At 39.6% G+C, this 13,234-nt stretch overlaps 1 protein-coding gene across 3 annotated transcripts; it reads left to right on the forward strand.

The window, feature by feature from the left end:
• The first annotated feature begins 827 nt into the window (after positions 1-827).
• On the forward strand, positions 828-12,727 carry LOC126376796 (SET domain-containing protein SmydA-8-like). 3 transcript variants are annotated; one of them, XM_050024443.1, is made up of 3 exons: positions 828-2,291; positions 11,518-11,681; positions 12,433-12,727. In XM_050024443.1, the coding sequence occupies exons 1-3, from the start codon at positions 1,013-1,015 to the stop codon at positions 12,586-12,588; spliced, it is 1,599 nt and encodes a 532-aa protein (XP_049880400.1). In that variant the 5' UTR covers positions 828-1,012; the 3' UTR covers positions 12,589-12,727. The 3 variants fall into 3 exon arrangements, with proteins under 3 accessions (XP_049880400.1, XP_049880333.1, XP_049880460.1); XM_050024376.1 differs by lacking the exon at positions 828-2,291 and adding an exon at positions 4,763-5,998; XM_050024503.1 differs by lacking the exon at positions 828-2,291 and adding an exon at positions 4,796-4,954.
• Positions 12,728-13,234: the final 507 nt, after the last annotated feature.

Consider the following 13,234-nt stretch of genomic DNA (forward strand, 5'->3'; position numbering starts at 1 on the left):
CTGAAAGTACTTTATAATGTACCTACTTGATCAACATTGGACTTACTCCTTGCAGATTTATTGTAAGTACACTCATCATACTTGCACATACTTGAATACTTATAACTAAATGTATAATGTATTGTGTCTACCGCAATGAGGGTTACAGCTTTGAATTTGTGTGAATGTTTTACTCCGTATTGCGTTGCCGTTTATTACTATTCAATATTTTAAAAGCAAGATAGACATTTAATACATGGTCGCCAATAAATTTAACCGATCTCGTTCATCACATTCTCTTGGCCGAGTAATAGCGTACATAAGACCTGACTATATGCATTTATAGCGTTGCAACGCGTGCAAAATCAATCACCATCAAACAATAGTGTAAGTGCCTACCTTATATAGATTCCTGGCGTCATAACGAGGTTTTGTGACTCAAATATAAACTTCCTTCCATTCCTACCGCCTGTTACAAATTCATGTTTACTTTTTTGTTTCATGTTTCTTTAGCTTCCGGTCCCTTTTTTATTAGCAATTAATTATAAACGATACATTTTTATTCTATTTATAACTGGTAGGTATAGATTATTTTTAGAATATTATTCGAAACATCGACGTATGTTCTATTTTTATCGGTGAAATCTACGATTCGTTCTCTTTCAGCCGTTTTCCATTTTCAAAACTTTTTATAACTATTCACGGTCATGGCAACCACGGGACGCGTTTTCATGTCAACCCAGGGCAGTCCCGGCGTCAGCTGCGGTACACACATATTTAAAAATAACTATCGCACTTACATAACTTCTATAAATTTTCCTCAGAAAACATCTTTCACACTATTTAAGCTCGCATCGTCAGGTAGCAGTCGCTGATTCCGCGCAATGCGATATTGTCATATCGAAAATTGCTCCCGCGGCACAATTTCGTCGCATTCTATCGGCTTGGCAACTCTTTTGCAAAACAAGTCAAGTTTACCTCACACTGCCGGCGCACGTCGATCGAGCTCAGTTAATTACGGAGAGGATGGTGTATGTTTTGGCGATGTAATACGTTCGATCAAGGCCTGCCTTTGTATCTTACCCGTGTTATCAAACTCACTGACGTGTGTACTTGTATTCGCATAGAGCGCGCAGTGCAGTACCATCCGTCGACGGACTGCGGCAGGATGTCGTCGTCGGAGCAATTGATGCAAATGATAAAGGGCTATCTTGGAGTACACACTATCAATAAATGGACTCTTTCCAAATCACCGCTTGATGGGCTTGGGTTGTTTGCTACCGAAGATATAGCGGCTGGGGAAGTGATTTTCGTGGACAAACCACTCATTTTTGGGCCTAGAGCTGGAGCCAATCTGCCGCGAGGATGTACAGTTTGTTCCACATTAGATAGTGACACGTTCTTCAAGTGTTCAAGTTGTGCGTTATTGTTGTGTTCAGAAAAGTGTCAGAATACAAACGTCCATCGCGACGATTGTAATATTATTTCCCGTTGGATTAATAAAGTGCCTATGGAGGAAGTCGACGTTACAATAATGTCGAGGTCGCTTGCTGTGATAAGAGTTCTGCTTTTAAATGAGAATGAGTTAGAATTATTAGCGACTCTCGAAGCACATAAACAACCACAACATGGGTTTGAAGTGAAAGCTCTGAGGGAATACTTCGAGATCCCGGAAGAAGAAGAAAAACTAATGTTACTCGCTTGTCGTATTTACGATACAAATGCGTACCAAATGGCTGTTAATTACGGGAAAAGAGAAATGAGTATGAGGGGCCTGTATCCTGTCGCTTGTCGCATGAATAGTATTTGTGTACCCAACGTAAGATACTCTTTTAACGGTAACAATGATATGATAGTAGCGGCAGTGAAGCCTATAAGGGCGGGATCGGAGATAAATACATGTTACTCGGGGCTTCTTTGGGGTACTCCGGCGCGTCAAATGCATCTGAAGAGGACGAAACATTTCATTTGTAAGTGTGAGCGTTGTGCTGATCCAACTGAGCGAGGGACTTTGTTGTCAGCGTTGAAGTGCTTTAATAACGGTTGTCGTGGCTCCCTTATTTCTACCAAGCCACTGATATCAACAGCCGCCTGGCGCTGCTTGGAGTGTGACATACGAATACCCAGCAAGAATATATTCGCCGTGCAAAATGCCCTCGGTAGCATGCTAGCTATGTTAGAGTTCAAATCGTTTAATGACCTTGAAAACTTCCTGCTGCATCGAGTAACTAATTTCATCCCGAAAACGAATCAAATCGTAGTTGATCTCCAAATACGCTTCATATTCGGAACTGAAGACATTGGTCTAAAAGGTAAGACGACGTTATAGATTATGTCACTAACTAACAAAGTGTGATCACTACGTAGCATATTCGCACATCCACAAGAAAAACATTGTGCTTTATACAGTGTGCATACAGAAAACTCCATAACTTTGGGTAAAAAGAAATTAAAATATCTCTAGATAAATATAACCTCTCTTAAATTAAGTACAACCGAATTAAGTATACTTATAAAAATTTAGTAGTCCAGCAAAGAAGTCCTTCAAAATAATCAAATAATGTCCAAAGTAAAAAATATTACAGCGCGTACGATACGGAAGAATTTATTTTGGTCTGTTGTATGTCAACGTGCCGTGATAGCCCAATTGACAGAACGCTTCCCTCTCACTTTGAGGTCGCAGGTTCGAATCCAGCACAGGCAAAATAATAATATAATAATAAATTATTGTCGAATTTGTTTTCGAATTCATGTTTGCACCATAAATGATTATCGCGTGCTCAGCGGTGAAGGAAAATATCATGAGCCCACATTCTCGAGAAATGCATTTTCGGAGGTATGTGACCTAACCTGTATTGGGCTGGTTTTCCCTTCGCGGGTTGGAAGGTCAGACAGGCAGTCGCTTCTTTAAAAAACCGGACCTGTCAAATCTTCAGGTTAGGTAAGCGGACCCTGTGAAAAACGGGATAATGCGGGAAATGACAAACATCATCTCCCGTCTTTATATACCTACAGGCTACCCTTGGAGGTTCTGGCCAAGTAGTTAATGCCATTTGCGGCTAATAAAATAGAATAGAATATCTTTATTTAACAAAATACTTTCACGTGTATACGTTACTGGCTAATCCCACATTAGGGAAACCCTGTATCGTCGAGGACCGGTACCTACGATCTACAATAATTCACGTCAAAAAAAACTTTAGAAGGTAAGTAAATCAGATATGAGTAAAGAATAGGTAGATACCTACATGAATGTATATAACGGTCTCAAAAGTTAAATGTAAAACAAAACTACAATTATTTACCAGCAACAGAATATTATTTAGAGAGTTAAAGAGTGGCTGACTCGTTGTTTACCTACTAATATTATAAATGCGAAAGTGTATTGTATGTGTCTGTCTGTTTGTTTGTCCGTCTTTCACAGCATAACGGAGCGACGAAGTGACGTAATTTTTTAAGTGGAAATAGTTGAAGGGATAGAGAGTGACATAGGCTGCTTTTTGTCTCTTTTCTAAAACCCCACTACTACTATGTTTGTACGAAAAAGGAACCTGTGACGTCGTAGAAAAACGTGACAAAATGACGCACTTATTATTACATTTTTCTTTTTTTTAATTCATAAATAAGTTATTTAGAAAAAATAAAACTTTTTAGTCACCTTTAGATCTGTCTTTATTTAGTATTCAGTATTTCATAATTTATCTTTGACCTAGGAAACTACCCAACTGTTAAGGGGCATCTACGTGTTGGCTTCGGCCCCACGCACGCCCTCCAAAAGTCCGGTACTCCATAGTCCCGAGATATCGAAACGACATAAATTATTTAACTTATAAAATAACTTATAAGATAAATTACATATAATACTATATTATTTTCTACCCTGTATAATTTAAAATGTAACTCATCATGAGTGTGTCGAAATGATTAGTAATACATTTTTCCACAAGAAACAGAATGACTCAGCCCGCAACTGCCATTGTGCGTGCGTACACGCGTGTTATAGTATTTACGTAGGTATTGTTACAAAACGATGATGATTACAAAATTAATATAGACTGAACAATAAAGAAAAAGTACACTGACGATTCAGAGGGTTTTTTAATTAAAACGGTGATAATTCTGATACAACTGCATAGTTGTAGTGGAGCCGATGAAGGGTTTCACTTTTCTTACTTGCCAGGGACAGGTCCGATTTTGATGTTTTCTTCTGTGGGGGTAGTTTTTATATCATTTAAAATCAGAAACATCTTGAGTGGTGCAAATAAATATTTCGATCACGTAAAAAAATGTTTGAATTTTTTTATTCCAACGAAAAGTGGATTTAAAGTACTTTTTCTGGTTCTATACAAAGACGGTTTCCAATTAGTACCCCTAAACCGTTTTTGCGTTTGCCCGTTTGTCTCTCCGTGGGTCTCAAAGTTCAACATTTGGCTGTATTCATAAAAGTTTCAGATTTTAAATAATATAAATAGCTACCATTACATAAGAAAAAAATCCTTAAAATCGGACCTGTCCCTGACAAGTTACAAGGTAGTTAAGAAGCTCTGGCTTTATTTACTCTACTATTGACAATCTATTGGAACTCACACTCACTCGCTCGTCGCGATAGTAAAACGTTCATTCACACTTTTTACAACTGTTTATATTTATTGGTCATCTCATCAAATGTCTGTCAAGGAGTAAAACTGTTATATAGAGCATAAATCTTTCAACATGCAAATATTGCGTCATGTTCAACGAGGTCGGCTCCATGAACCAGATGATATTTTCACTATTCCAGAATCTATTTTCATACAAGTAGCCATAGGTTTGTTAGTTAGCCGTGGAGCGCTCTATGGAATAACCATGTCAGTGCGCGGTCAACTAGAAGTTTTACCCTCACCAGAACGAGAGTTTTTGGAAAAACATCTTCGGCAAAATATCGAAAATATCCAACCGAGTTGGGAAATAAAAACTTCCACTCTGGGAGGAAGAGGTTTGTTCGCATCAAGACCGATCAAAAAAGGAACTCTGATCTTCATGAACAGACCCTTAGTAGTAGCACCGCGCGGAGACAGCGTCGGGATGACATATTGTTCCACCTGCTACAATGTGACCAAGTGTTATCCTTGTATCGAGTGCTCCTTACTCATTTGTTCAGAGCAGTGCAATACCTCACCACATCATGCCAAGGAATGTTCCTTTATCGTCAACAACTGGACATTAAAACCCAAGTGCAAGAGCGATCCGTTCGCACTCGCTCAAATATTAGTCTATTTGCGTTTTCTTCTTCTAACAGAGGAACAACTTATGATAACAAAGATTTTACAAAAAGATGTAAATTCTAAATGTCGTGAACTGGAACAGTTATGTTCTATATACGTGATACCCGAAGAACAACTTCAAGTCATGAACACCATGAGTTCAGTTCTAAAAATAAATTCGTTCAGAATATCCAATAATCCACAAAAGAAAAGAATACCCTTACGTGGTTTGTACCCACTATCCGCCTTTTTAAACCACAGCTGTTTACCTAACACAAGAAATGTTTTCATGGAAGATTACACAATGGCTGTTTACGCGAGTCAAGATATTGAAACTGGAGATGAAATTGTGAGTTGTTATACTGGACTTTTATGGTGTACGCCCGCCAGACGTTGTCAGCTGTTTAAAACAAAGATGTTTTGGTGTAAGTGCTCGAGGTGTGCAGATCCTTCTGAACTGGGGACGGGGCTTTCGAAGCTGAATTGTTTCGCCGAAGGTTGTACTGGAGCCCTCCTACCGGTAATGCCATTAGACCCTAGCACTGAATGGCGTTGTGATAAGTGTGGTACTACCCACTGCAACGACAGAGTGAGCACAGTGCAAAGCGTACTTGGAAGCCTTGTAGGAACATTAGACCTGGACGGACAGTTGCAACTAGAGCCCCCTGTATTAAAGCGACTGGCAAGCTTTGTTCCCTACTCCAGTCACATTTTTGTTGACATGCAACACAGATTGGCAATGAAAATCGGAATGTCGACTGAGCTGAAAACTAATGGTACCGTTTACGTAAATGCTTCCGTAAATGTGACGTTTAATGTACACTAGAGCAAAGCAAAGAGTAACATTATTTGTCATTGGCACATCGCTAGCCGCGGAAGCCAGAAGAAAAAAAAAAGATTAACATTTATGTGGTGCCTATGTAACGCTGTTTATAGAACTCACATGCACAAAAGTACTGTTTGCAACTATCCTAAATTCAAAACGAAGTCTTGGTAATTCGCCTTTATCTAACATATAACTTATTGATTCTTCAGTTTTGAAATTGTCTTAATTAGATACTTTTTCGCTTTGCTACTCAGGCTTGCAGCTTAGTCCACAAAGAACTTCGCCACAAGGCAACCACAATCCCTGGCATGATGCAGTATATTGACAAAACGATGTAACCCAATATAACGCATTTTCTGTCGTCTAATATTTCTAGGTCTAGTGGTGGTTTTAACTGTGTCAAGGTTGTTTGTGCACCTCTATAGTGTATATACGCCTCCTGTTTTGTGTTTTGATAAATGTAGTCGTAATATAGTTATATCCCTAGGGATAAAATCATCAATGAGTTATTGATTTATCTGTGCAATTTTTACTGACACTGCTGACACGACCATTACCTACGGACGGCGATACTGCTCACCACCTATCACGTTGGTCTAACAGTGACCTATAATTATAGGTAAGAGTGAAAAGTGGGTACCTACTTCGTTCACCTTCGCGATAAATGTATTTACCTCTGACTAGCCCAATTGAGAATATAGATGTGATCTTATAAAAGCGATTGATTACTATCTTATTAGGAATATAATTATAACACGACTCCAGGCTAGTGAGTGATATTATCTTCTGACTAAACCATAATTATTAAGTATCTATGTTATATTTTTTTACAAAATCAATTTATCCTTAAATTGCCATCAATCACTATGTTACTGCGGCATTTTACCCAGACTACGGGAAGGCAAGTCTACCTATCAGAACTTTTCTTATGCATCCCACAGATCTTCATTGCAACTATTTGTATCCGACCAAGACTGCATAGTTAAACTATTAAGCTCGTAGTTCTCTAATGAAAGACTTCCCGCAAACGCACCTAGATCTATTTTTAGTTTCATTTTATACCACTATAGACATGGTAAGGGTAATTCACAAAGAGAAAAAACGAGATTCGATTCCGTGACTCTTGCCACATTGTGGCGTGCGTGTATGAATCGATTTGATGAATGTGGAGGAAGCAAGAGAAGTATGTCAGGATCGAAGCCAATGGAATTCCATAGTCTCGGTTTACCCCTTCTGTAACTCTTGTTAAGCCAGGATGAGTGTGTTACAAATTGCATCGTGTACTAGGTACAAGATAAATTATAAAGATTAAGTACTAAATAAATACAGATCTAAAACTAACGAAAAAGATTTTATTTTGTTCTATTTAACTTATTTTAATCAAGAAAAACGTTACAATAAGTCCGACATTTTATGTTATCTATGACATCACAAAGTGCTTTTACATAAAAAAATCCATATTAATTTCGTGTTTTGACGTTTAGTAAAAATTAACTGATTTGACTAGTTGGAACTATCGCCGCGGTCCATCTGTTCATGCGAATAGTTCGATCTGTACCTACGTCATTACATATACCGATGTCTTTGTTTTAGACACTTCACCCCAACTGGCTACTTATTTGTAATTACCAGTAATATTGTAAGAAACTCAATTACGTTGCCTAATAGGTACTTAGTCATAAAACTGCTCAATTGAATGTTACGTCACATGAGTGTCTGTGCCCATTAATTATAAATTGTGTCACGACACTACACGTGTAAGGTGTGGTCGCCAAATATAAATTGCCCTTAAAATAGCAATCGTAATTTATTGACGTGACAATAATGACGTATGGATGTATCGTCTCATTCGTCGTCCGTTCCGTCGGATTCGTGTCCATAGGCGAATATAGAGCAATGTAACACGGACCTTCGCGGACCGTTAAGCGAACGAGGTACAAAAATAAGGGGAATATTAGGTAGGTACTTTGGAGTATCTAAACTGTTTACCTACATACCGATGTAGCGGTGTTATTAATTTTACTGTATTTGAGAGGAATGCGGCCTTCCCTCTATCCTCCCGTCACTGATGCCACGGTAACATCGTCTTACTGGGTACTTTTTGTGGAAAAAATAGGGTTGTCATGGGAACTAAAATATAGTGATTTACAAACGAAAAACTAAGGAAATTATAACGAACGCGACGATCGCTTCTTGGTCACCGGTAATGGCAATAGTTTCATCTACATTTCTTTTTTTGACTTATTATAAGTTTGTGTCAGATATGGCATCAAATACTTGAGGGTTGTCACCCAGTACAAAATTTACGGTATAATCGACTTTGTTAGACTATGGATTAGACAGGGACTCGCCTGAGCGTTATCCACTACAGTACAGCATAGTCATTGTGGAAGGACGGGGTCAAATCTTTAGTAACCCAGGGTATTCCAACAATCTTCTTCTACCGTGTGTGCTGTGAGGCGAATTACCAACCTCATCAACCCTGGTGTCAGGGTTGTTATTGAGCCGCCAAATTGTTGTTCTTCCAACAATCTCGGCGTGTTAACAAAGTTTGAGCTCGCTCCGTTTGCTGCGATTACTTTTTTATCTTATAAACTTTTGCAACCAAGTTATCTCGTGTCGGCTCGTGATTCTGCCTACCCCGATAGAAATCATGAGCGTAAGTTGTGTCTGTAATTATGTATTGTTAATTTGCAATAACTTCTCGTGTCAGAAAAGTAACGTATTACATGTCTTATACATGTAAGTACCTATCTGTAGCTATAGTTCTACTTACGCAGACTCCCAACGAAAGCAAGTTAGTCCTGGTAGAGAGATGTATGTAATATAATTGTTTATCACGGTGCGGGTATTGATCGTTGCATCTGAGAGCTGTTAGTGAGAGAGATGGACGATCTGACCTTTGTGCTCCTGTAATATTATCAATGCACTACAGGCAGGCTATAAATAGCATTGCGCTTACCTGGAAATTTCAAAGGGCAGGTCTCGCCAAATCATTAGCCTATTATATGTATAGGTAGATATAATGCATTATAGTTTTATTTAGGTACAACTACGTATACACGTAATTACTTAGCGTGATGCTTAGTCATTTATATCAGTACACTCATTTAAGAATATTGTGGTACGGTTTGTTGCAAATAACTATAAGTGCTTATATGCAATATACATAGATGAATAAATACATAAACACTCTTTATCAAGCATATCCTTTCGCTTGTCGTCACTTCTGATTTTAGCGCATTTTTATAGGATCGATCGGCTAGCATTCACTACTGAGCAAGATAACAGATCAAGTACGTATTTTAGTCAAATATCGCAAAAAAATGTATAAGTAGTCTCGTGACCGTGACATTAGTATAATAATATACAATAGGGCAGTGGAAACGAGCTCTCTATTAACGCGTGCTATTGCCGCATTTGCGCCCGTGCATGACACGCTCCACGCACAATAAGGTCGCGGTGCCACTCCAAACATTTACCACGTATTTATTACACTAACATTCGCACTAATTACGAAGAGGCTCATTAAAATTGCATTGAGGGTCTACCAAGTTTCGGTAATAGGAGGTAACAGTACTTGTGTTCATAGGTAGATTTCTGTTGAATTTATTTTTTATAGGCACTTTAGCTTATCAAGTCGTCATCGTGATATGGACTCGGAGAAGGAACCTGAACCCTTTTAGAAGTTTTATAAAATGTTTTCTGGAATGCATTTGCTTATCTTTACTTCAGTAAAGTGAAAAAGTTGCCTTCTCTTTTTTAAACGGAGTATCCATTCAGAAACGAGTTAAATATACAAATATAGGTAGATAAGTAAACCTACCTACATAATGTAACTTTGTTGTTTCTTATTTTATATCTAAGTATGTAATATTGTTAACGATGTACCTATATCGCAGGACGAGACTAACAACCCAATAAACTTGCGAACAAAAGAACAATTACATAAAGCCACTTCAGGCAACATGAACATGTTTGACATAACTTTGGAATTAATCGAACGATTCAATTACACCGTAATTTAAAACGGAACGTGTGGAATGTATGTCGTATGAATAGGGTAGATACTTGTATGCCGTTTATAATGCAAATATAAACAACGCCTTGTTAAAAACAGTGAACTAGTCGATATTACATGTTTATTAGATGTTTTGCTAATTCGGGAATAGTTAGAGTGCACGATTCGCGATTGGACGCTTGCATACTGCGCCACTCCATGCTAGCAAATGCGTAAAACATCTGCATTTAAAGACATGTTTAATGTTTTATGCAGTTAGTATTGCAGTGAGTTGAGAATAGCGTGTCGGTCACACGACGAGTTGCGAGTACCTACTGCGCAACAACTGAATAAAATCGAGTACGATACTACAGTTGGAGGCAGTAGTACGATTGACCGCCGTTGACATGGGCGCAGCCGCCAGAAACGCGCGTCCCCACGTCGTCTCCAGGTGGATCTGTCTGCCTGTATCGTTAGTATCATCTCCATCACATATCCACAAGTGCATTACGCTCAAATCGCCGCCCTATCATCACTTAATGAGCCAAACAAATCCCGCGGCTGATCGATCTCGCCATTTTGGCAAGACATACCACAGTGATGTGAATGACTGATGTGATATTATCTATTAACTAATTACAGTGAGTGGCATTAAAAGTGATGGTAGTCATAAGTGTCCTCGAATTGAATAGACGTGAGACGCAATCGCATCGTTCGATTTGGCTTGGTGCCGTCAGATCCATCGATGAACCTGTAGGTTTTCTATCTTGCCAACTATTTCTATTTGCGCTCACCCAAGATTTGATCGATCAGGAAAGTGTAATACTAATAGGGTATTGGTATTAATATCCTCAGTTACAGCCTGACACTTCACGTGTATGTCTGTCCGCGTCTACGACTTGCATAACATCATTCATGCTACATACCTGGCTGAAATACCACATCACATCACGTCATTGCACCATAATACTTAGCTATCTCGTGCTAGTTATGAAGTGAATGAGTATCAGGGTTACTATTGAGCCACCAAAGGCCACATGGCTCATGTAACGATAACGACTACATACTTCTAAGTAGATATGTAGTCGTTAAAGATCATCTTACTTTCGGACAATCGGATGATCAGCCTGAAATGTTCTAATCAAACTGGGGGACTCGAACCCGGAAGCTTCAGATCGGGAGACCAACAATGCTCTAATCAGTAACCCACGAAGACCGATAACGGGTAAGGTTCCGGACCGCCGAAGCAGTGGTACTTTAGGATAGGTACCTGTTATGTATCGAATCAAATTATGTATCGAAAAAAACACTCAATATAGTACTTATTCATTCTTTATTGTACACATAACAAGTAAAAACAAACAATTGAAATATATATCACAAAAGGTGGGCTTATCTATAAAGGGATTTCTTCCAGCCAACCCTTATGTACTTTACCCATGTTGACGCTATAGTTGTTGGCCCCATAGAGCTGTCGGAGTCCCGCTTGGCGCTGAAGGAGAGCCTGTGCCGCGGCGTGCTCCGCGTAGTGGCAGCTCTGGGGCTGGGCGACGCGCACCACCGAGGGCTGCTGCTGTACCACCTGCACGCAACGCTGGCAGAGCGCGCGCGCCGGTGCCCCGACCTGTATGAGGTAACTACACACTCGTGCTCCGCATAGTGGTAGCTCTGAGGCTGGGCGACGCGCACCATCAAGGGCTGCTGCTGTACCACCTGCACGCAACGCTGGCAGAGCGCGCGCACCGGTTCCCCGACCTGTATGAGGTAACTACACACTCGTGCTCCGTATAGTAAGCAAGTCTGGAGCTGGGCAACGCTGTACCTACGGCCAGTATGAGGTCTTCTATCGTGTGGGTTATGAGGTGGATTACCAACCTCATCAACTCTGCTGTCAGGGTTATTATTTAAGTACCTGCCATTAATACCCGTGACATGGTTCATGTACTGACTACGTACGTACTTACATAGTAAGTAAGTAAGTAAGTAAGTAATAACCTGTACAAACGGCTTAACGTAATTTCCGAAGCACGGATTATCTTACTTTCGGACAATCGGAGCCAATGTCCTAACCAAATCAAGCTGTACCACCTGCTCGCAAACCTGGCCAAGTGCGCTCGATTGTTTGAAAATAAAATTATTCCATTCTTTAACGCGTACCTAAGTATATTAGTACAAACCGCAAACTAAGACCATTACGGAGGACTATTACTTATTTATTTATTTAAATAATAATATAGACGATGGTCTAATCAATTATCAAGGCAATCACCACACAGTTCATCTTACCTACGTATATTATCCACCTTCAAAAGTGGCTGCAAAATATTTTGTGGTGCCCTCGTTAATTCAAATAGGTACCGCAATCACCATCCCTTTATTTTCAGGACCTGAAACCTGAAATCGAGAGCACTATAGAGCAAGCGTACAACATCCTTCGAGACGACATATCTGCCCCACCAGACCTGGAACTTCGGCGCAGGTACCTCGGCCCAGGCTCTGACAAGCCCCACGAAGAAAGATTCTTCATACTCGACTCTTAACCAATGTATTTATTTTACATAGAATAATTTAAAACATAATGTGTTCCAATTCAAACACCTACTTATTTTCTCTGCCTACTTTTTATTTAGAATAGGTACCTATAATTATAATTAACGATAATAAACTATTTTAAATTGATTACCTCTTTTTGTTTGCTTCTTGCTAAGTGTTTACATTCCTACATAACTTATACTTACCCAAAGTCATCATCCCCCTAGCGCTATCCCGTTTTCACGGGGTCCGCTTACCTAACCTGTTTTTTTTTTACAGAAGCTATTGCCTATCTCACCTTTTAACTCGTGAAGGGAAAACCAGCCCAGTACAAGTTAGGCCACATACCTCCGAAAGGCTCGTTATGATGACGCTAACATCCTACGTAATGTAACTAATGCACACCTCCACCCACAGATCCCACCAAACCATGTAACATCAATATAACATAGCAAGCATCACGCCTGTATTCCCAATTTGTTTTATTGATTATTGATACCTTATGGCTCTGCCCACCTCGATAGGTGGGGTGTTTCCATTAGGCACCCATTTAATACGCCCCCGTCCGGCACGCTCCCACATTGGTGAACCATATCTCTATTGGCGTGCGTCACCCAGGCGTGAATAGCCTCCGCGTACGTTACCAGTGGTTGA

This window comes from Pectinophora gossypiella, chromosome 1 (assembly GCF_024362695.1).
Source record: "Pectinophora gossypiella chromosome 1, ilPecGoss1.1, whole genome shotgun sequence".
Classification (NCBI taxonomy): domain Eukaryota; kingdom Metazoa; phylum Arthropoda; class Insecta; order Lepidoptera; family Gelechiidae; genus Pectinophora; species Pectinophora gossypiella.